Source organism: Anabrus simplex, chromosome 1 (assembly GCF_040414725.1).
Source record: "Anabrus simplex isolate iqAnaSimp1 chromosome 1, ASM4041472v1, whole genome shotgun sequence".
Taxonomy (NCBI): domain Eukaryota; kingdom Metazoa; phylum Arthropoda; class Insecta; order Orthoptera; family Tettigoniidae; genus Anabrus; species Anabrus simplex.
The window spans coordinates 891,998,335-892,021,582 of record NC_090265.1 but is presented as its reverse complement, the minus strand read 5'-3'; the positions used below and the strand labels follow the sequence as shown (position 1 = coordinate 892,021,582).

Genomic DNA, 23,248 nt, shown 5'->3' with positions numbered 1-23,248 from the left:
TATATTACACTACTCTGAAAAGTAAGTTGACATATTCACCTCACCTGCCTCTCCCACTTTACCACCCAATGCAGTGTCAAAATGTGAACGGCTATAATCTGCCCGTGCTGGTTCACATGGGGATTTGGGTTGATGATGAGGTGTGCCAACAGGTGTATAACCTGGCATGGGTGACGTACTGCCTTGTGGTATACCTTGCTGTAAAAGGTTTTAAAAGTAATTCTCAGAAAGTTTGTAAAACTATTGGTTAATAAGCTATTGTTTTAGACAAAAACACTGTCAGAAATTTTGTACAATGATATGGATACAGATAACGTCAACATGTTCCTTCCTATTACCGTGACTCTTTGGAACAGTATAATGACAGTAACAGTTCAACTATAATAGTTTAGAACAATATTCTGTAAGGTTTACTTTTCAAAAATTTTAGTTTATTCTTCCACCTAATCAATACATAGTTTTACTTTCAAATAGTACTAGTTTTGACCGTACATGGCAGCCATCCTCAGCTATTCATAATAAAAACTGGAATCAAGAGGACAGTGTCATAAATAAAAGGGGGTTAAAAACCTCCCGAGTTAAAACTAAACAAAAACAAATGCAGAAAATACACTAATGTACACATTTAAAAGTCCAAACATTAGATACTTGATAATGGTCAAGTGGATTTGGGATTCCAGAATAAAATCTAGATCACAAGGTTAACGAAACATGAAAATCGTTTTGGTGTAGCTGCATTCATAACTGCACTTGTATCGAATAAGGGTGACGTTGTTTTCTACTGGTAGTCCCACCATAGATAATAGTAAAATATACATTAAAAAACCTGTATCATTTATACAAGAGATTATCACAGTGTTGACACAAATAAAACTGGTTAGTTGCTAATGTGCATGCCAATGGCCATATAATGGAAGGAACAATCTTCTTTAGTTATAAGTAGGGAACGGATTTATATGTAAATACATATCTCTTTAGGAAGCTAAAATTAATTATAGTTTGCATTATCTTTACAAATCATGATGTGTGGCGTTGAAAAATGGAGTATTCATTTTCCATATTTTGGAGTTTAGCACATATGTTCCATATTCTTCGTCATTAAAATCAACATAGTCCATATTTTGGCTAAACAGTATTAAATTATATTAAATTAGCAGTCCTCTCAATAATGGAGAAATAAATTAAAAATCTATATTTGAAAAAATCAATATTTTAACTGATGTGCAGGTCATTATCATGCCTGTCCAGATAAAATAAGCTGATAAGCGGTGCGAAGACAGACAGAGGTTGAGCCCAGAAGTGGAGGAGTTCAGCCGGTCAGTACCATGACTATCTGAATCACACTTACAGCATTGATAAGCAACATTACATAACATTGACTGTGCCTGTGCCAGAATTTCGTAACTAGGGAAATCTCAATCATCGACGATGTGCTAGTGGTTTCCGGATTAGTTCGTAATTCGGGCATTCCTTTTGATAGCTTCATAACTCCATCTAGTTCACTACCATTCACAGTTTGAATTAGCAGTGAGATGGATCATAGTGTTCTTGTACGTTCAGTGTGCGCAGTTGTATATTGATATTCATTGAAGACATTAACGTTGTTGCAATATGCCTAAAGTAGCTCAGTCAACCAGTTCAAAGTTGAAAAGTTACGTATCAGAATTTAAAGATGGTTTATCAAATGACATCTACTCAAAGGTTCCTTGTGCAACAGCACGTTTCAATCAGTAAACACCAGGCTAACAAACAATGAGATTCCAAGCAGAGACAGTTGTTTCTGACACAACCAGCAACTTCCAGTGTAATGTTCGAGTTCAACACTGATCACTGCCCTGCTCTCATCTCTGCTGACATACCTCTCTTCAAACTGAATAATCAGTGCTTCAGGGAATACCGTGAGAGATATACTAAACTATCCATCCCGGATGAGTCAACGTTCAGAAAAATGTACTGTTCAGCCATATCAATGAAACTGTTCGGAAGATAAGGCAAGAGATTAAAGACGGTCCAATTTGGGTTTCCATCGATAAGACAACAGACAAAGAAGGCAGGCTAATTGGCAACGTAATCATTGGTTTGTTAAGCGAAGATTATTGTAAACAGATTCTCTTACACTGTGATGTTCTAGAAAAGTGTGATAACAAAACTATAGCAAAACTGTTCAATGAGGCTTTGGGTATCCTCTGGCCACAGGGTGTTAAGTATAATAAAGTGTTACTTTTTATTAGAGATGCTGCACCTTATATGATAAAAGCTGGAGAAGCATTATGTGTTGTATATCCTAAGATGACTCATTTAACATGTGTAGCACATGCCTTTCATCGTCTGGCAGAAGTGATAAGAGGCAGTTACCCCAAAGTAGATTTATTGACTTACTCAGTGAAAAATGTTTTTCTCAAAGCCCACAGAAAACTTCATCTTTTGAAAGAAATGTACCCAGAGATTACATTGCCGCCTAACCTGATTCTAACTAGGTAGGGTATGTGGCTGCAAGCGGTTGAATATTATGTTGAATATATAGACTGTAATAAGAATGTTCTGCATGCCATGGACTCTGAAGATGCAGCCTCATTTGAAGCCGTGAAAACAGTTGTCTGCGATACAAGTGTGAGAAATGACCTATGTTACATTCAGCATAATTTTTCATGCATCACAAAAACACTGAAAAGGCTCCAAAACTTGCATCTCTCACGTTGTGAATGTTGTGAAATTGTGAATAAAACTGTGGAACAACTAAATTGTGGTACAGGTAAAGTTACAAATGTAGCAAACATGAAGATGGCCACTGTACTTTCAAAGAACCCTGCATATGAAGAAATGACAAAGGTTGCTGCAATGCTGTGAGGAGATTTAAGTGTAAAATTGAGATTGGATTTAACCCCAGCAGATATTGTGAAGTTGAATTATGCCCCCATTACCTCTTCTGATGTTGAATGCAGTTTCAGTCAGTATAAATCTGTCCTTAGAGATAATAGGAGAAGATTCACTTTCCAGCACTTAAAAGTACATTTTGTAATCCATTGTTATGACAACAGAGAATAAAAGATTGAGTGTTCTTCAAATATATTAAAATGAGAAGTGCAACATTATGTTGCATGTAGATCTACTTTGTTTAGCTTCTTTGAACTTTGATACTAAATAGAAATTAATGTTATATGTGTAATTTGAAGTCGATATACAGTATAATTCCATATATCAATAAAAATAACTAAATGTTTATTGTACCAGGAAGGCATAGGCCCTGGCACATACGAGTTATAAATCTTTATACATGAGCGAACGGCTAAGTCCCGATACATGAACAGCTGTGGGAGAGAATGTTCTCATTCTCACTGCACTGCGTGCGGGAGACCACATAAGTGAAGCAAAGTCAAGTGACGTCAGCACTGCCTGTAGCTTCCCTCCCCTCAGAATTCCCTCGAAACTAGTTTTTGAACTTTTTAATGCTTGGATCAATTTAACATGAGACCAACACTAAATTGTAGCCAATATTCTGAAAGTAAATCCCTGCAAATTTGAGATCAATCCATCCAGTGGTTTCCAAGATATAACAAGTTAAAGTTTGGAAAGTATCATCACCCCTTCATCACCTGATTCCGAGCGCTGCTCGCAGCCAGGTATTAATAGGTCAATGAACTGAGCGTATAGCCAGTGTGCAGTGTGTGTTCTGCGATTATGACAGAAGGACAGTATGCTCCATCGCAAGTAAAGTTCCTGCCGCGTTGCGACGAAGGAAATGTTCTAAATTTTCTCTGACTAAATCGTCGTTATATAATATTTAGGAGTGTGTTAACCGAGTGAAGTATAATAGAAATTGTGAATTGAAGTGTCAAGTATTTCATTTATCAGTAAACGATATTGTGGACTTTGTCATTTTCATGTAATTCTGAACTTTATCATTGACTGTGACAGTATTCTAAGACATTGCGTGTGATAAACTAAACTTCTAATTTGTGACCATTTTAATGATTCTGAGACACATTTCTCCTACACTAGTACAATTGCGAACTATGTGAGATACTTTTCCACTAAACATTCAACAAATAGCTAGGCTAAAAGTGACTACTTTTTCGTGCATTTACTCAAACTTTCGATCACTACTCCGAGAAACTAAAAAATATTAAGAACATTTTATGACAATGTTAAGTCGTACGGACTTGTGTTGTGCAAATTCAGTCATAAAATCTTCTTAATCTATGAACAGTATTATTCCAGAGACTGTTGTAGAGGCTGTTGTTAATGACATTTTTTCCAGTGTTTTATGGACTGTGATGATTATTCTACAGTTGAACCTCAGATATAATCAGTGACTTATGAACTGTGACACTGTTAAATACTAATTCCGTAAACTGTGTTTTCCGTGTTGAAAACGACTGTAAATCCTTACTTCATTAACCTGACTTCCAAATCATACTGTAGTATAGACTGTGATATTCTAAGTCACATATTCAACACCGTAAAACCAATGTGAGAATACGAACTGTGCATTGAGACTTGTGTCGGTGTATAATTATCAATCTTAGTGATAATTGAAAGCTCTATAATGCCAATTGAACTTTCCGTGTTCCGACAGTATCTCTAAAAGAACATCGGAAATCTTGGCAAAGCATTGTGAGATTCTGCTGCATCGAATGTCGTTTCAACGTGGGATTAACGTGGTTTCTTCGATCATGGTACCCATCGAGGGACGTCGACGAGGGATACGAACGTGGTATCTTCACTGAACGGGCTTGTTACGCTGCTGGTGCCGAGTTCGAGCCTTGGCTGCACGCTGCAGAATGTTCCAGACACCAAGCCGCAGGACAGCACAACACCAACACTTACAAGCAGATTCCAGGTGATCTTCTCATATTTTGAGTGAGTAATCCCACCGACTGACTTTTAACAAAGCACTCACTTAATCATAGTGCTCCAGCAACAGAAAAGTGCTTTGTGTGAATTTCAGCTTGCTATTTATAATAATTCAGGAAAGTTTCATGTCTTGCTTTTGATCTGTAAATTCCTTTTTAAAATCATTTCTAACTTGAAGTAATTTCACGTAGATGAACTCGTAGGGTTTGCAAGTGCACTATTTTATTTTTCAACTTAGATGAACTGTAAGTGATCAAATATTTTTATTTGAATTATCAACATATTCATGGAAGTGTGTGCTAATATTATGTTCAAAAATATTAGAAAAACTGTAGGTTTGCATCACAAGTGATGGACTTAATGAAATTCAATGTGCAAAGTGTTATTTTGGTACTTAAATCCATTTCAAAGATCTTAGATGAACTGTAGGGTGTTTAAAATCTCTAAAAGAGTGATATTTATTTTGGACATTTTTAATCAAGTGGATGTCTCTGAATAAAACAGCATCGATATTTTATTTTGCAGTTTTGGAAATATTGACTGAAAATTTGAGTTTGACGATTCAACTGCAGGGTGATTTTTATGAATATTTTTAATAAATATTGTAAAAAAGATTTTACCATCTATTATTCGCCCTGCGATACTATCCATCTCTGTACCTGCTCCAATAAGAAACCGAACACTACCTGAGATCCTTCCCATGCTCTGGCCCCATAATCATTTCCTGGTACAATATGTATATATTTCAATAATTATTAGTACATATAAATCCGTTCCCTGGTTATAAGTAGAGCCCGGAAGTTCAGGCATTTATTTTGCCTAAAATACACAGGCAAATAAGCACTTAAAATTTAGGAAATAGGCAGTAAAATAATTTAAATAGGCATTTATAATGACAAAAATGGGCACTAAAATAATAAAGATGGTTTAATGTAAGCTGCTGGCCCCGTGGTGTAGGGGTAGTGTGCCTGCCTCTTACCCGGAGGCCCTGGGTTCGATTCGCGGCCAGGTCAGGGATTTTTACCTGGACCTGAGGGCTGGTTCGAGGTCCACTCAGCCTATGTGATTAGAATTGAGGAGCTATCTGACGGTGAGATAGCAGCCCCGGTCTAGAAAGCCAAGAATAATGGCCGAGAGTATTAGTCGTGCTGACCACACGACACCTCGTAATCTGCAGGCCATCGGGCTGAGCAGCGGTTGTATGGTAGGCCAAGGCCCTTCAACGGCTGTAGTGCCATGGGGTTTGGTTTGGTTTAATGTAAGCTACGTAACACACATCTGCATCACATTTTACTACTTACTTTTACATCCCGCTGTGGGTGGAGGTGATAGAATAACATCAACAGTAACCGTTGCCTATCGTAAGAGGTGACTAAAAGAGGGACAAGGGGCTCTCAGCTCGGGAGTATGGCTGAGTCTGACGATGCTCCCAATTACTTGTGTCAGGTTCCTCACTGTTATCTTTCATACCCGAACTCCCTTGATCAACTTCTGTTCATTTCAGACGCTATTAGGTTTTCCGAGGATTAGGGAATTTATCATTTTCACACCCTTCGTGGCCCTTCCCTTTCTTTTGCCAATATCTTCATTTTTCTAAGTGTGAGACCTATTCCATTTTCTTCTGATTAGTGTTAATAGAAGGTGGTTACCAACTTGCTTTTCCTCTTCAAACAATAACCACCACCATGGCTTAATTTTACGTAGCAGGGATGGGACCTTGCAACTCTCATTTGGCTTGTGGAGTGAGTTTTCGGTAGAGATTTGTGAAATATTAAAATATTGTTTGCGTAAATGTTATTTTTTATCTATTAAAATGAAATAGTCTTCTGTATTATTAACACAGTATATTGGAATCAAATTTTCTTTTCTTCCAGTTAAATGATTAATAAATAGCAGCAGAAAATATCCCCAACAATTCAAAAAAGGCATTAAACTATCAAATAGGCAACAGAAGCTAAAATAGGCAAAAAAGGCAAAATAATAATGGGTCCTACAGTTTCCAAATGTACGGAAATATATTTGTTTCTATCTGACATTTCCATATAAACATGCTGTTGTAGCCACAAAGACGCACACAAAATGCTGTCACTTGTGCACACTATTTTATTTACAAATTATATATACATATGATACAAACAGGCATAATAAACTGCCATCTGGAAACAAAACACTACTACAAAGAAGTAGAAAAGAAGACTGCCACAATAGCATGTCAACATACTACCAATCACAACATGAATTCACATACTCGATGACTTGCACAACTCGTATTAAACAACTCTTCTCTATCCTCAAGACTGCCTTATTATATACGTTGCCTGGCCAGTCTTCTAGAAGAATATGACACAACATGCTTTCCCATAATTTCAAGAGTCTCCAATAACCTATTTACAATAAAAGAAATTTTCTGTAATTCTCTAGAGCCAAAGATACGTTGTTCCGAACTATTACCGTCGTGTGTTGCACAATATTGCAGTGGATATATACAGGTAATAATAAATTGCATACTGTTAATTACAGTACACTTGTCATCAGAGGCACAGGTTGGAAGTGAAACAATGCAGATGTATTGTATCATTGTATCAAAATTGCAAAAAGCTGTGTTAGAACCAAATTGGCTCAAACTGAATGGTTCAGAGTTGAGACAGGCTTAAGACAGGGAAGTGTATTGTCTCCCTTACTCTTAATTTTCATCATGGATAGAATTCAACATAATATCAAGGAGATGATGGGTGAGCAAGTACAGTCTATGCTCTTTGCTGATGACATTGTAGTTTGGGGAGATAATGAAGAGGAAATACAGACACAAGTGGATTTATGGAATGAGGAGATAAGAAATTTTGGAATGAAGATTAGTACTGCGAAAAGCAAGACTTTGATCATGATGAGAGGTAACAGAAAATTCAGGGAAGTGATAAAAATAGGAAATGAACCTCTTGAAGTAGTGAAAAATGTTAAATATTTGGGCAGCGTGTTGTCACAAGATGGAAATTTGGATGGAGAAATTAATTTAAGAATTCAGCAGTCTGCGAGTTTCTACCAGTGCATGAGAGACATTGTATAGAAGAAAGATGTGCCAATGAAGTGCAAGAAGGTTTTATAGTCTTCCTATTATAAACCTATACTGACCTATGCTTCAGCAGCCTGGACGTTGACTAAGCAGAACCAAAGAAAGATACAAGCAGCTGAAATGAGGTTCTTGAGGAGCATACAGGGAAAGACAAGACTAGAGAGAATATGAAATGAAGAAATAAGGATAAGCGTGGAAATGTGTAAACTTCAAGAAGAAACTGATATAGTACAGCTAAAATGGTTTGGATAATTGATGAGAATGCTAGGAGAAAGAATACCAAAGAGAACATTCAATGGATACAGAGACTGGAAAGAGGCCTAGGGGACGGCCTACAATGAGATGGAGGAGCTGTGTTGTGGACTGTATTGCAAATAGGATTCAATAGCATTAAAGTACTAGAAGAGGAACAGTGGAAAGATCGAGTAAAGTGGAGGGGTTTGGTACACTACCCTACCCAGAGAGAATCTGGAAAAGGGAATGGATGAAGAAGAAGACTATTAATTAAGCATTCTTACATTAAATAAACTCATATGAATATACATACAGCAGATGTTTCATGACATATCCTAACAAATAATACAACCACGATTTAAACCAAATAAAGTTTGTACACAACTACGTAAATAATAATAATAATAATAATAATAATAATAATAATAATAATAATAATAATAATAATAATAATAATAATAATAATAATAATAATAATAATAATAATAATAATAATAATAATAATAATAATAATAATAATAATAATAAATTGAGCTTGATATTTCCACTATTTACCCACAGGTTAGAGAATATTGTTTCCAAGTTATACTAGTCTATTACACTTGCATCAATGCACGTAAAAAAGGCATTTTGCATAACTTCCGGGCTCTGGTTATAAGTTAAGAATATCCTGATGTTATTAAAGCATTATTAAAGCAAGTCGTATCTATCTGTAAAGGGGTTAAAGGGGGAATATTTAAAAGAGAAAGGAAGAAAATTACCTAACCAAAATAAAACAAAATCATGGGAATGTGACTGATACGAGAGAGAGAGAGAGAGCTTAAACTTCAATGTTACCAGGGTGCAACCGGCACAGCTGTCAGTGTCGACAATAGCTTTGAAAACTGTAATTGGTGAATGTGAAATTTGAAGGTGAATTCTGCATTCTGATTGGTTTTCTATGGTGGTTGCACCGTTTCCTGTTTCTCTAGTAAGGATAATGTATACCAACATCTCCCGTACCCTGCTGGCCAACATTCCGATGGTGAAATGTTTTCAATCAACTGGACTTGAACCGGTTAACCATGATGTCAGACCATACAGACTTCATGCCATAACGATCATGGCCATCAGGTGGGCTTCATGTAATAACAGATGATCTCAGAAAAAGGATCATTTAATTTTTTAATTAATTATACCCGAGACAAAACCATGTAATAACAGATTATTATAATACAGATTATACCATTAAGGATCATGCTACAACTTAATTTCTTTCACTTTGTGCAGTGTTTTCTCTGTGTGCAATACTCCATGCGTTTGCTGGCCTGCTTCCGTTGTTCATCTGTCCAGGCTCTTCCGGTCTTCTTAGTTCTTCCTGTGGCTTAAATCCCTTCCTAATTCTTCACTGTGTTCCTAAACATATTCCTTTCTAACAGCTGGACTTCCGAGATACTTATCCTTTCCATATCCTCCTTCGTTTCATTACTGCATGCTGTAGTGGTCTTTTTTCTCGAGAAGTAATCAAATATCTGTTTGGTAAGTCTGTCTGCATTCATTCTGTACAGATGTCCGAGAAATGCCAGTCTCCTTTTCTTCATGGTCTCGGATTCTTTCCACCTTCTGATAAACTTCTTTGTTGCACCGAAGTTTCCATCTAATTTCAGTTTGGACAGCTCCCATAATTTTTCTAAGGATTCTTCTTTCCAGGACCTCTAGCTTCTCCAGCTGGTGGTTCATGGACAAGCATTCACTGGCATACAGGCATTGTGTTTTGACCATGATGTTGTAATGTTTTAATTTGGAATTCCACGATAAGCACTTCTTATTGTAGATGTTTTTTGTCAAGCCGTATGCTCTCTCTATTTTTGGGATCTGATCTTCCACTACAGCTTTTTCTAGTCCATTCTCCTGTACGGTCTCACCAAGATACTTGAACTTCTTCACCCTTTCTATCCATCCTATCTCTGTTTCCAGGAATTTTGAACCAACTTTGATGTTCGTCATGAATTTGGTATTTTCTGCCGAGATCCTCAGTCCTGTATGGCTGGTGATTCTTTCCAAGGTTAATCTGGATGGTTGCGATCTCTGAACTTTGATAGTATAGCAAAGTCGTCAACGAAAACCAAGCAGTTGACTTTAATCCCTCCTGATTTTCTTCCTGGACAGATCAGGATTATATCCCTTGATGTTCGAGTTCCGAGTTACATATTCTCACTATCTTTTCTAGGACAAAGCTGAATAGGAGCGGAGATAATCCATCGCTTTGCCTCACGCCTGTCTTCATTTCAAATGACTGCAAGATATGCCCAAAGAATTTTACCTTTGAGGTTGTGCCTATTAGAGACTCTTTGAATATATTTGTCGGTTTTGGTATTGACTGCAAATTCCCTAATGATCTTATCCAAGGTCTCTCTGTCCACCGAATCGAAGGCCTTTTAGAAGCCTATAAATGACACTACAATTTTCTTACTGTAGTGATTGTATGTTTATGTGTGGTACTCTAAAAAAGAAAGTGACTGTGTGTGTAATATTTAATAGGGAACTTGGTGTGGTTTTTTTATGTTCTCTGTATGTAATGATATCTAGGGTTATTTAATTAATTTGACACTTCTTCAAATTTATGTGCTTATTGTGAAAATTTTTATTAGGTCTTATGAACATCTGAAGGTAAGATAAAAAAACTTTTGGGATACTGAGTTGTACACGTGCCACATGTGGTAGGATGCTTCGAGAAATTTCTGGTTGCATCAGTTTGGAAATTTCTCGAAGCTACATGCGGTATTTTGTCAGCAGTTTTTTTCTGGGCTCTCACTGGCCATTATAAAACAATTTCTTATTGGCGAAAATTAGAAATGCGGCGCACTCATTGGTCTTTTCATAATTTCACCATTTCCGGCCACGGAGCTCTTGGCCAGAGCCAGGCTTATTCTGGCTGTCTTACTTGTTTAACCAGCGATGGGAGAGGTTGCCTTCTAAAGGCGATGGGTCTCTTGGCTCCCTGTAAGGTAAGCACTGTCTATTTCTTCTTTCGAGTAGTAATTTCCAAATGTCGTATTCAATTTTTCTTTAACTCCGGAGCTTACCCGTTTTTCTCTCAGTCGACAAAATTAATTTCATATGACTTAGCACTTGCGGCTAGTCATATCATTTTTGTTTAGAGGCAGTTCCCTTTCCCTTTTGGTTTCATAATTGTTTTAATAAAATTCAATTCCAGTTTTCTTTGGTTGTAAATTGTATAAATATGTAAATTGTAAATTTCCCCCTCGGGGCTGCCTCTCATAAATCCGTGTCCCCTTAGCATACTCTCATTTAGGACAAGTTTCTTATTCAGAAGTGTTTTTGAAAAGGTTGCCTCGTAAAAAGGCTCTGTGCTAAGATGTTCCTCAGCTTTTCCTTCCTTCCTTGTGAGCGTGTACTCTTACTTTGCAGTGGAATAGGGTTGTAAATTTACTATTTAATTCTGTATGTTACTAAAAATTAGCACCTTGAAATTTGTACGTTCAGTGTAAGGTTTCTTCTTGAAATTATGTTAACTTTGCGTCATGGAAGTTTGTACGTTCAGTGTATTATTATTATTATTATTATTATTATTATTATTATTGCAAGTTCTGATTGTAATGTTATTTTTATCATGATTATCAATTCAGTAAATTGTATTTAAATTGAATCACCACTAATTTCGCTTCACCAACACTGCCAATACCTTCAATGCCTTGGGTATGGTTCCAACTGCTTCTCATCTCCGTTCCTTAGTCGTCATGTTGCCAATCCTGATTGTTACTGGTTGTTGTTTTCATGTGCTAAACGCGTGTATGTTTTCAATATTGTTTGATGGCGTATGAAAAATTTTAGTCTACCTCATAACCTTAATTATTATTATCATGTTTCATTTGTGATTGTGTACACCATAAAGGTTACATAATGTTAGCAGAGCCTTTGGTTGCTGAAGAAGGGAAATTGATGGTGATTATAACCTAAAATTTAAGTATTATCTCGTAGTGTTGTTTGGTCAACATGTCTCGTGCTATCCCTGTCCTTTTCCATTTGACGGAGGAGGAATTAGTTTACGAACTTCGTATTCATAAATTGAATTCGACAGGAAGGGTTAGAGATGACACGAGCCCCTTAAAGCAATCGCTTAATATACCGGTATCAGTCCCCGAGTTATCAACAGATTAAGTGTGCGCATCTTTGACAATCGTTAGAGATAAACTTACCGAATTTGAAGCTATTCTTTTGTCTTTTGGCTCCTCTGAACCGCCTAATGCTCAATTAACACGTGTGAAAGCCCAAGTCCAGCATTACATGGACAGGATTCGCGACCTGTTAGCTCTTAATTTATTTGCAAACGAGCGACAGGAGTGTGAATTGTTATTATCACAGTTTTCTGGCATTTTCAATAAAATAGTAGGCCTGCTGGAATGCAATGCATTGCCTAGCTCCAGTTATGTAATTCATGTATCATCTCCGTTCGAATCTTGTGACAGTGAGACTATCTCTGTATCGACTGCTTCACAAACTAGTACAGTGGTAACTTGTGATAATTTTCCCCTGCAATCTTCTGCTATATTTACAAGTGCTTCTCTGCCCGTGAGTAATACCAGTAATGGTTCTATTACACAAGTTGGTATGTCTCTTATTCTTATGGCATCTGTTAATTCAACTGTGTCTTTGTCTCAACCTTCTGTTGCAACCTAACCTGTTTCTCTTCCAATAATACAAAGATATCCCCACGTCCAAGTGTCACCTGTATCAAACGCTTTGGTGGTTTCTCAAATGTGCAAAAATGTTTTGCAGATGTGAATATCTGCGCCGGTTTTGTTGCAATCTAACTGCAGTCCTAACCTCACTTTCAGTACTCCAAACTTTTCCCAAGGGCGTCTGAACCAAGATTACTATGCAAATATGATTCCTTCCCAGAACCAATGTAGTCCTTCTCAGGCACCTACTACACCTGCTATTTCTCAAATTTTTCCTAATTTAACTCACCCATTAACTGCTGTATTTAAGGGTGTATCGAAGTTCACCGCTAATTCAATTGATGAGATCATTTCCTTTCTAGGTTTCTTGGTAGAATTTAAAGATCAGGATATTGTATACTCGTTTTAAGTTGTGACAATTTCTTCCAAGTCTTATATCCACATGTATCTGGAGCTCTTTGAGCACATCATAAGAGCCATTTCTGAAAGGTGGAAATGGACCAGTTTCATGCCCATGTACTCAAGTTCTTTAATCCTTCCCGTGCATTGTCTTCTTTGGTGCAAAAGTATTATTTCCGAGTGCAGCATTTGAATGAAACGTCTGAATATATTCAGGACATTAAGTTCAATGCTAAGATTTTTATGCTCAACTATTCAGAGTCTCAAATGGTTGCTAGCATTGTTGAGGGTCTTTCGGTCGTATCTTGCTCTTTCACCGCGACCAGCTACCTTTGCTCAGTTGGAAGCTATCACTGTTTCTGCAGAGGGCATTAGGTATGCCAACCAGCTACGCGTTGCTTTAGCTCCTCCTCCCATGAGCATGTCTTCTCAGGTCACTATACCGCTTCCTTTTCTTCCAAGCCATGTAATTCGCGAGCATGCTATAGTTGTGGCTCCACTGATCATTCCAGCAGAATTGTCCTAAGATTGGGCCCTTAGGCAATTCAAACCCTAATGTGGGTAGAGTTTCTTCCCCGAATAATTCTTGTAGATACTGTGGGTCAAATAGACATTTTTCTAGGCAGTGTCCTCGCAATTCTTCCAGCTCTGGGCGTTCTGGTAATGGCAATTCTAGATGACTTACTGCAAAATCTCATAGTGTAGCTTCATGTTTTGTCTGTAATCGCTGTCGGTTAGATGACTTACACAATCCTGCAGCTGATGGTAAGCTTCAATCTGAACCTAGTGTCAATTTTCTGCAATCTTGTGGTATTTCTGGTATCCCTCTTTGTAAGATACCTTACATATGCTTAGACGTGAACAATGAGCCTGTCTGTGCTCTGGTTGATTCTGGAAGTAGCCTCGCCTTGATGAGTGAAAACTGGAATTACTCCATGAATCTGTTTGTAAGTTCCCTTCTTTAAAACCTGTATCTTTAACCTGCCATACGGCTAACTTTAATTCCTTGAATGTGATAGGATGTCTGAATGTCAAAATCAGAATCCGTAATTTCACGTGGAAAATGCCTGTGCTAGTGGCGAAAGATTTATTCTGTCCTTTCATTCTGGGTGCAAATTTTATTGCCAAAACTGGTATGATATTGGACCTTCAGTACAATGAGTTCCAGTTTAAATTTTCCATTAGGATCTTTACCTTGTGTAATCATTCCCCTATTCTTCCTTATGTAAATGCTGTTTCTGAAGACACGGGTGAACCCAAAGCTTTTGACTTTGATCATTTGCCTGACGATCAAGCCAACCAACTTAGCAATCTTTGTGATAAATTTCCTGATGTATTCTCAGATAAGTTAGGCGTAACCAATGTTCTGGAATATAAAATTGAAGTAACTGACAATGTACCTGTTCGTTCTCCGTATCGGTTGACGCCTCCTAAGATGAAAGCTCTTAAGGCTATTAACAATCAAATGCTTGCTGATAGTGTAATACATCCCTCTAAATATGCTTATTCTTCTCCCATATTTCTTGTCCCTAAACCACAGGGTGGCTTTAGGCCTGTCATAGATTATCGAATGTTAAATAAGAAAGTTGTGCTTCAATCTGTCCCTCTTCCTGACTTGCACTCTTGTTTCTCTTGGTTTACTAATGCCAAAACTTTTACCACTTTTGATTTGAATCAGGCATTATATTAGATACCTCTTGTTGAAGAATCCAAGCACCTCACTGCTTTTGCTACTGATTGGAACCTCTATGAATTTGAGCGCGTGCCATTCGTACTGGTACGTGCACTGCGGTCCGTACTCGGCTGCTAGATAATGTTTTGTCAGATATTAAATTCAAATTTGTATATAATTATTTGGATGATTTAGTTATTTTCAGTGAAACCTATGAAGAGCACCTTGTTCAACCTTGAAAGACTCCATAAAGCAGGACTAACCCTTAAGGCTAGCAAAGTTACTTTCACATATTGTGTCTGAGAAAGGTGTCTCTATTGACCAGTCTCGTACGGCAGCTATTCAAGATTTTCCCACCCCTAAAGATGTCAAGCTAGGTTCGTTGGCATGGTCAAATTCTTCCATAAATTCATCCCCAATTTTGCTGAAAGAGCAGCCCCATTAAACGCCTTGAGGAGAAAAGATGCTAAATTTGAGTGGGGTGATGCCCAACTTGAAGCCTTCTATGAACTGAAATCTGCTTTGTGTAACGCTCCTGTGCTGGCGATGCCAGATTTTTCTAAATGTTTCATTTTTCAAACCAATGCCTCATCCACAAATATATCTGGTGTTCTTCAGGTATTTGAAGATGGACGTCATCCAATTTCTTATGCTTCTCGTAGTCTAAATCCTGCTGAACACAACTATTCGATCTATGAATTAGAATCCTTAGCTGTTGTTTTCTCTCTGGAAAAATTTAGAATGTATTTTGAACATCTACCTTTTGATCTTGAAATGGATAATCAGGCATTGAGTTGGGTACTGGCCAAACCAAGAAGAACTGGTCGTCTTGCGTGTTGGGCAGTACGCATCTCAGCTTTTCAATTTGAAGCTTGTCACATTCGTGGCACTGAAAATGTAGTTGCTGAGTCTCAGTAGGATGTTCTATCTTGGCAGTTAATTAATAATAAAATAAATTAAATAAAATATTAAAATTAATAAAATTAAGAATAGGATGTCCACAAATCTAGTGCCAGACAAAATTAAAAAACTAATAATGCCATTTTCATTTATAATAACCCACTTATCCACCAGATCGCAAATGTATTTAAGAAACATAATTCCAATTTAGCTTTTCGAGCAACCAACACGAACCAGACCTGATTTTTTAATCATAATAAAGTTAATCATAGCAATAACCAATATACAGGATCTGGAGTGTAGAGATTGAAATGCTCACAATGCAGATTTTCATATGTAAGACAGACCGAAAAGAGCTTTTTTTACAAGATATATGGAGCATTTCAACACGGAGAAGTATAATAAATACTCAGCAATGAGTATACATATGAGGGAGACAGGGCACCGGTTCACTTCGATACAGAAGGACTTAACAATAATTAAGAACATGTGAAAAGGTAAACTTTTAAATGAACTAGAAAGTTTATATATTTTCTTGGATCAGATTTATAACAAAGATAAGAATCCTAATGATGTTACGGACGTAAAAAGCTCATTACATGAATTCACACCCGATTTGTTGAATATGGTTAGCACAAGTAAAGATAAGCCCCCTCGTATATTCAGTTCTATAGGTTTAAAGACTCCCTCCAGCTCTCCAAACGTCACTCCAGCCAATCAGAGTGGCTCCCCTATTTTAACAGCACTGACGCATAAAGCTCCACCTATACCCTCTTTTCCCACGCGTTCCCTTGCCCCTCCCCCTACATGTTTCACACCGCTTCTGCCACATAGATATAACAATGGAAGCAGGAACAACAGACAAGCTAACACTACTCTAACAGGAGGATGTGTACAACATCTAGGCATACATGTAAGTAACTGTTCTAGTCCAGTAAAAATGGTGGAACTTTTAACTTTAAAATTTCTTTCCGTTTCATTTCATTCCAGAGAAACGACGTCCCATTCAACTATCAAATATTCTCTACAAAGGGCCTTATGTCCAATGTAACTACATTATCATCATCTACATTTCACCTTTTAGATATTTTTAGCAGCAATTTCAGCTAATGTCTCATTTTGTGTGTCTGTAATGACAAACTCTGCATTCTCACCCATTATTATTTACAACACACCATATACGGATTTCACGACTCACACAAAATTATATTTTGTACAAAAGCTCATTTTTATTCAGTTTGGACACAAGATCTTTGGTGACTATATTGGAATTGCATGCTTGAAAATATACAAGTACCATAAGTCATAGAAAGATGAAGATTGAGTTTTAGCTTCAAAAGCATACTTTTAGACTGATGATTTTTAATCTATTTTAATCTGTTTTATCATCAGATGTTTTGATTTAGTGTTGTCCACATTTCAAATGACTTTGTATTCTAGTTTTAGCTTTACAATGTTAATTGTCTACTTTCTTGTTTCACATTTTTATTTAATATATAAGTTTAGCATTTCAAGTTTGACTAAAGACTGAAGATGCCCTCTAGATAGGGTGAAACATGTACCATTAATTTATATAGCTGTTTATAAATGTAACCACAGAACAGTGGGTTGTATTGAATAGGTGGAACAGTAAAAATACCTTTGTTATTTCTTATATGAATAACTTTCAATACGGGAAAAAATCATGAGGATAATAACTTGTAACATACCACTTAGTCGAGCAGCTTGTCTCCTTTCTCCCAGGTCTTCTTAGCCCAAACTTTGCAATTTTGCAAAACTACTCTTTTGTCGAAAATCATGCAGAACTAATTGAGCTGCTTTTCTTTTGGATTTTTTTCCAGTTCTTGATCAAGTAATCCTGGTGAGGGTCACAGACACTGGAACCATACTCTAGTTGGGGTCCTATGAGAGACTTATATGCCCTCTCCTTTACATCCTTACTACAACCCCTAAATACCCTCATAACCATGTGCAGAGATCTGTACCCTTTATTTCCAATCATATTTTTAATAATAATAATAATAATAATAATAATAATAATAATAATAATATTAATGTTATTTGTTTTACATCCCACTAACTACTTTTGCGGTCTTTGGAGACGCCGAGGTGCCGGAATTTAGTCCCGCAGGAGTTCTTTTACGTGCCAGTAAATCTACCGACACGACGCTGACGTATTTGAGCACCTTCAAATACCACCGGACTGAGCCAGGATCGAACCTGCCACATTGGGGTCAGGAGGCCAGCGCCTTAACCGTCTGAGCCACTCAGCCCGGCAATCATATTTTTGTGATTAACCCAATGAAGATCTTTCTTTATTTTAAGATGTAGGTACTTACAATGTTCCCTAAAGGGAACTTTCACCCCATCAACACAGTAATAAAAACAGAGGACTTTTCCTATTTGTGAAACTCATATCCTGACTTTTAACCCCGTTTATCATCATAACATTATCAAGGTCATTCTGCAGTTGCTCACAATCTTTGCTAGTGGTTTTACGTCGCACCAACACAGATAGGTCTTTCGGTGACGATAGAATAGGAAAGGTCTAGGAGTTGGTAGGAAAATGTGGTGTGAAAATGGGAAACCACAGAAAACCATCTTCAGGGCTGCTGACAGTGGGATTCTAACCCACTATCTCCCGGATGCAAGCTCACAGCCGCATGCCTCTATCATACCTGCCAACTTTTGAAAGGAGAAATCTGGAAGATCCTTAAGCAGAAATTTTTTAACACCACGCGCGTGCGTACCAGTCTTGAGATATAATATAAAAGGACAATTGGGGGGGGGGATTACAAACAATACTAATACAAGTCAAATACAGTAGAACCTCGATGCATCGTTCCCTGAACTGTTGTTTTCCCGTATTCATCGTTGAATTTATTCGGCCCCAAAAATGTTCATATAAACCAATGTTAAATTTCCCCGCATCTATCGTTTCTCGAACTACCATTCGACTGTCGAAATATTCTTTGTCCTCAGTCACAATTTTCCTGCATTTATCGATCGTACATAAGAAAAATATACACTAGTGGCTTTACGTCGCACCGACACAGATAGGTCTTATGGCGACGATGGGATAGGAAAGGCCTAGGAGTTGGAAGGAAGCAACTGTAGCCTTAATTAAGGTACAGCCCCAGCATTTGCCTGATGTGAAAATGGGAAACCATGGAAAAACATCTTCAGGGCTCCCAACAGAGGGATTCGAACCCACTATCTCCCGTATGCAAGCTCACAGCCGTGCGCGTCTAACCGCACGGCCAACTCGCCCGGTGAAAAAAAAAATACACAAAAGGTTTTTTTTTAATTTAGAGGGATTGCTCAATACTCTTAGTATATAATAGCGGCAACCTGTTACACGAGAATGTACAAGCGATTCGGAGTTGCTAGTCCTGAACAAGGATCTTGTAGGCTGGAGTGCTGTGCACAGGTTATTCATACGCAACCTCACTACGAACCTCCTGGTGCCAACACTTCTCCTCGACCCACTAACTGACCCCTAGAAGTATTATTTACCAGAATTAAAACTTAGACAGCGTAAAACTCAAATTTACCACCATTTTGTGTGTTAGTATAGGCTGGCTAGGGCTGCCAACTTCGTTGGAAAAAAAGAGAAAATCGTGCAGTGCGTCGGATACGTTTTAATTAGTCACAGGGTGATTCATCGCGTCGTACCTTGTGGAGTGTGTGGGATGCTAGAGGCCTGTTGACCGCTTTGTTGCCCTCTGTCCAATAGTCTTGTTACGAGCCGGATCTACCCAAGCCAGACCAATAATCTTTTCTCATAGCCTAGTCTTGTAACTAGTTCCTAAGTTGGCAGCTTCGCACAAGCCACTGCGACATCGTTCCAGACGCGCCACGTTGAATTTCTAACCTCTGTGACATTGTCTGAGCTGAGCTGCAGGAGCCGCACCGTGTTGGGTATCTAACCTAACGTTCGCAAAGGGTCTACGGAATCTTTTCCTAAATACAGGTTAACGCTGTAATATTCATGTATATCTTTAATTTGCAATAATAGAACTGAACGTAAAGATTTTCAATTATTACAAAATGTGTAAAGAAAAGTGAAATGAAACAGCGTAAAAGTCACGCTTTTTATTTTCATCTCGCAGGCCTATATCATGGTTGCAATATTTTGATACTGATATGTATAGTATGAGCTAAATGGTTAGTAATAAGAGAACTGAACGAAAGGTTTTCAGTTATTACGAAATGTGTAAAGAAAAGTGAAATGAAACAGCGTAAAAGTCACGCTTTTTATTTTCATCTCGCAGGCCTATATCATGGTTGCAATATTTCGATACTGTTATGTATAGTATGAGCTAAATGATTAGCATGTGTTGGCCTTTTGTTCAAGGGGTCTGGATTGGGTCGAGGATTTTAACTATCCTTGGTTAATCCTCAATCGGGCGCGCCCTTCCGATGAACACTCTCGGGTGTGCGCGGTCTTTTAGACCGCAGCGATTATTTTAATAATTTATTGTACGCCTTGGAATCTAATAAAAATGTTGAAGTTTAATACTGTTGCAAGTAAGTTTACTTTTATTTAGATAATATTTAAAACATTTTTACGTACTCAATTATTGCATTAGAAGAATAAAAACTTGTTGAAAATTGAGTTGATTTCCAAATAAATTTTCAAAGCTTTGAAAATAACTTTCCGTTCTATCTATTTTTTCTGGTTTGTAAAATGGAAGCTATTTGAACTAAATATATATTTATCCTCCCCTTCATCCAATGTCAATGTCATATTTTTGGCATGAGTAATAATAAATTAAAACACCGTGTTTTTTAGAAATATTTGAATTTCAAATGATAAAAGCTTATTTTACAGCATAACAACCACCTTTGTGAAAAATATGTATAAGAAAATGATACATTATTTTACGTACATCTGAGTTCATATTAAAGTTCAATTTTGCACTATTTTCTTTATGTGAACACACTGAAGAATTATTGTCATTGTTTTAACCAAATATTGGTACAGTCGACAATCTTTTGTACAATATCGTCTGGAAATAATAGCTCCCAGGTTTCAATTGGAGTTTTTTAACATTCCTGGCTAAACCATTAGGCCCTGGAAGGCATGTTACAATATTATGACCTGGTCCACGACCAGTCCTTGCGAATGTTGGGTGCGCACTCCATTCTGTCTCACCGTCCTTGCCTGTCAAATTCAGTTCAGAAACATCAGCACCACATCCATTATCACCAGATAGCTCACGATCTGTATCATGGTCACTAACCTGAAGATTGTCAGTTTCACCTTCATCACTTTGTGGCTGCTGCCTGGAAGCATGTTCTGCTGCCTCATCAACTTCTTCCAATAGGCATCCTACTGCTTTGTCTCTGTCTTTCACAAATGCAGTTATTCTTTCACTTTCTTCCTTTTCAACACTCCCTATCAATAACTGGATCATTTCCTTTTCAGCAGGATCCATATCGAGATGTATATGCACACAAAACTAAACGATCTAGTAAAACACAGCCGGGCGCGTAATGGTCACAATGACCGAGACACAAGTTACACTAACGGGCGCACTGGTGTAAAAGACCGCAGACTGACTCAACCATCTACCTCCCTGTCTACAGGGCGACTGAGGAGGGGCCATCTTATCAGGTGGCTAGATGATCCCTTGGGGGAGATAGTCTGGAGGAGGTGAGGCATAGCTGACCTTCAGACGGATTCCTTGTCCAAAACTTTTAGAGGTCGGTCGTTTAGACCACTACGCGCCTGATTAAGGGTTAATTCCAATGGTTCGGGGGCTGTCTGTTTGCCGAATTAAATATTAGAATTCATCTTAGGTAGAGCCGCATTTACATAAGCGCGTAGTTCGTCTATCACGTGACAACTCGAAAGCCCTGCACCCGGCTCCGGAGGCCATGCGCTAGAGATAGGCAAAAAAATAACACAACAGCTATTTTGGAACTGTTCCAGACTAGGAACTGATCTATAACTGAACAGTATGCTGGAACATCCTGTTCCGAAAGAACAGTGTTCTGTGTCGCCTACACTCTAGCGGGATTGGTCTAGCAACACCCTGTTCAGAAAGAACAGTGTTGCATACCGCCTGCACTCAGCTGGATTCGTCCAAAAGCAGGCAAGGAAACCCACGAAACATGAAATTGTAAGAGGCGCACATCTTAGTCAATATTTTGACAGCAAATTCGCGGTTCGTATGAATTCTCGCTGCATTAAACCATGTGCATCATCAAAGCATTCTTTTACCGTGATTTATGGCTGTTTGTGTTGTGCTATCCACTGCAATGTGTTCATTAGGAGTGTTAGAAATGAACTATATACATAGGTTGTAAATAAAAGCATGGCAATGTCAATATACCAAATGTTATTGAAGTAGGTCTACATATTTCATATTTCCCAATACCTGCGTTCTTTTGACACATAACAACCTTATTTAATTCTGTAACTGTTAGGTTCTTCTGTCTGTTGAGACTAATTTGATTAAAGAACATTTATAAAACACCTGAAAAATAAAACATTTAAAAACAGAACAAACCTGAAAAATAATATAATTTAAATAAGGTGTTTCTTGTTTCAGATTTGATTAATACCCAATTTGTTGTGATAAAACCATGTTTTAGCGTTTTCTAGATACTAACATTGAGGCACTAACATTGAGGAAACAACTTTTGAATTAGCATTTATGACATTCGTTGATATTTTCTAATTCCCCACTGCCTAAAACTTTGACTGTTATTTTGGAACTGTTATTCGGAACACAGAATTTTTCGGAACAGGAACAACCGGAAATGTTCCAGAAAAGGAACAAGTTCAGCCATTTCTACCACATGCTATTATTGTTGGTTTTTATAATAATAATAATAATAATAATAATAATAATAATAACAACAACAACAACGACAATAATAAAAATAAGAGTGGTTCATGTTTGTGGGTTACTGTAGTCACGTCCTAGTTCGTGAACCATGGGCAACGGCTGAGTGGCCTAGTAAGTGGTCCTGAGAGTCGGGATACCAGTTGCTATGGAATGGGAGTGGGCAACTCGGACATATTCTGAGTCCTGGCCCTCCTTGTGCTCAGGTGGCTAGGACTATAAAATTCACCGGTGGTCCATAACCCGTTAGAGGAGAGATCCTCACTTGGACTATGTGCAAGTAGGGCAGCATCCTGCTTCATGAATTTACCGAGCTCAGAAAACTTTAGGCAAGCCTCGGACCTATGGGAGTAATGGAGTCCCACTCATATTTGACAGGCGAGGGACTCCTTGGAAACAACTTGGCGAACGAAATGGAATTCGATGGGGAGCTATCAATATTAATGGGGCTTATGGAAGAAAGAAGGTAGAACTGTCTGAGTCAGCAGAGAGGATGCATCTAGATGTGCTAGGAGTAAGTGATATTCGGGTAAGGGGAGATAATGAGGAAGAGGTGGGAGATTATAAAGTGTACTTGACG

The 23,248-nt window shown here is 37.8% G+C and overlaps 1 protein-coding gene across 1 annotated transcript in view; it reads right to left on the bottom strand.

Annotated features, from left to right (window-relative positions):
• Nucleotides 1-23,248, bottom strand: part of aux (cyclin-G-associated kinase) — a 487,932-nt gene that overhangs the window by 50,840 nt on the left and 413,844 nt on the right. Inside the window, exon 22 of the mRNA XM_067136097.2 lies at nucleotides 45-198. Within this exon, the coding sequence (XP_066992198.2) occupies nucleotides 45-198 (154 nt within the window). The remainder of the gene's footprint in view (nucleotides 1-44; nucleotides 199-23,248) is intronic.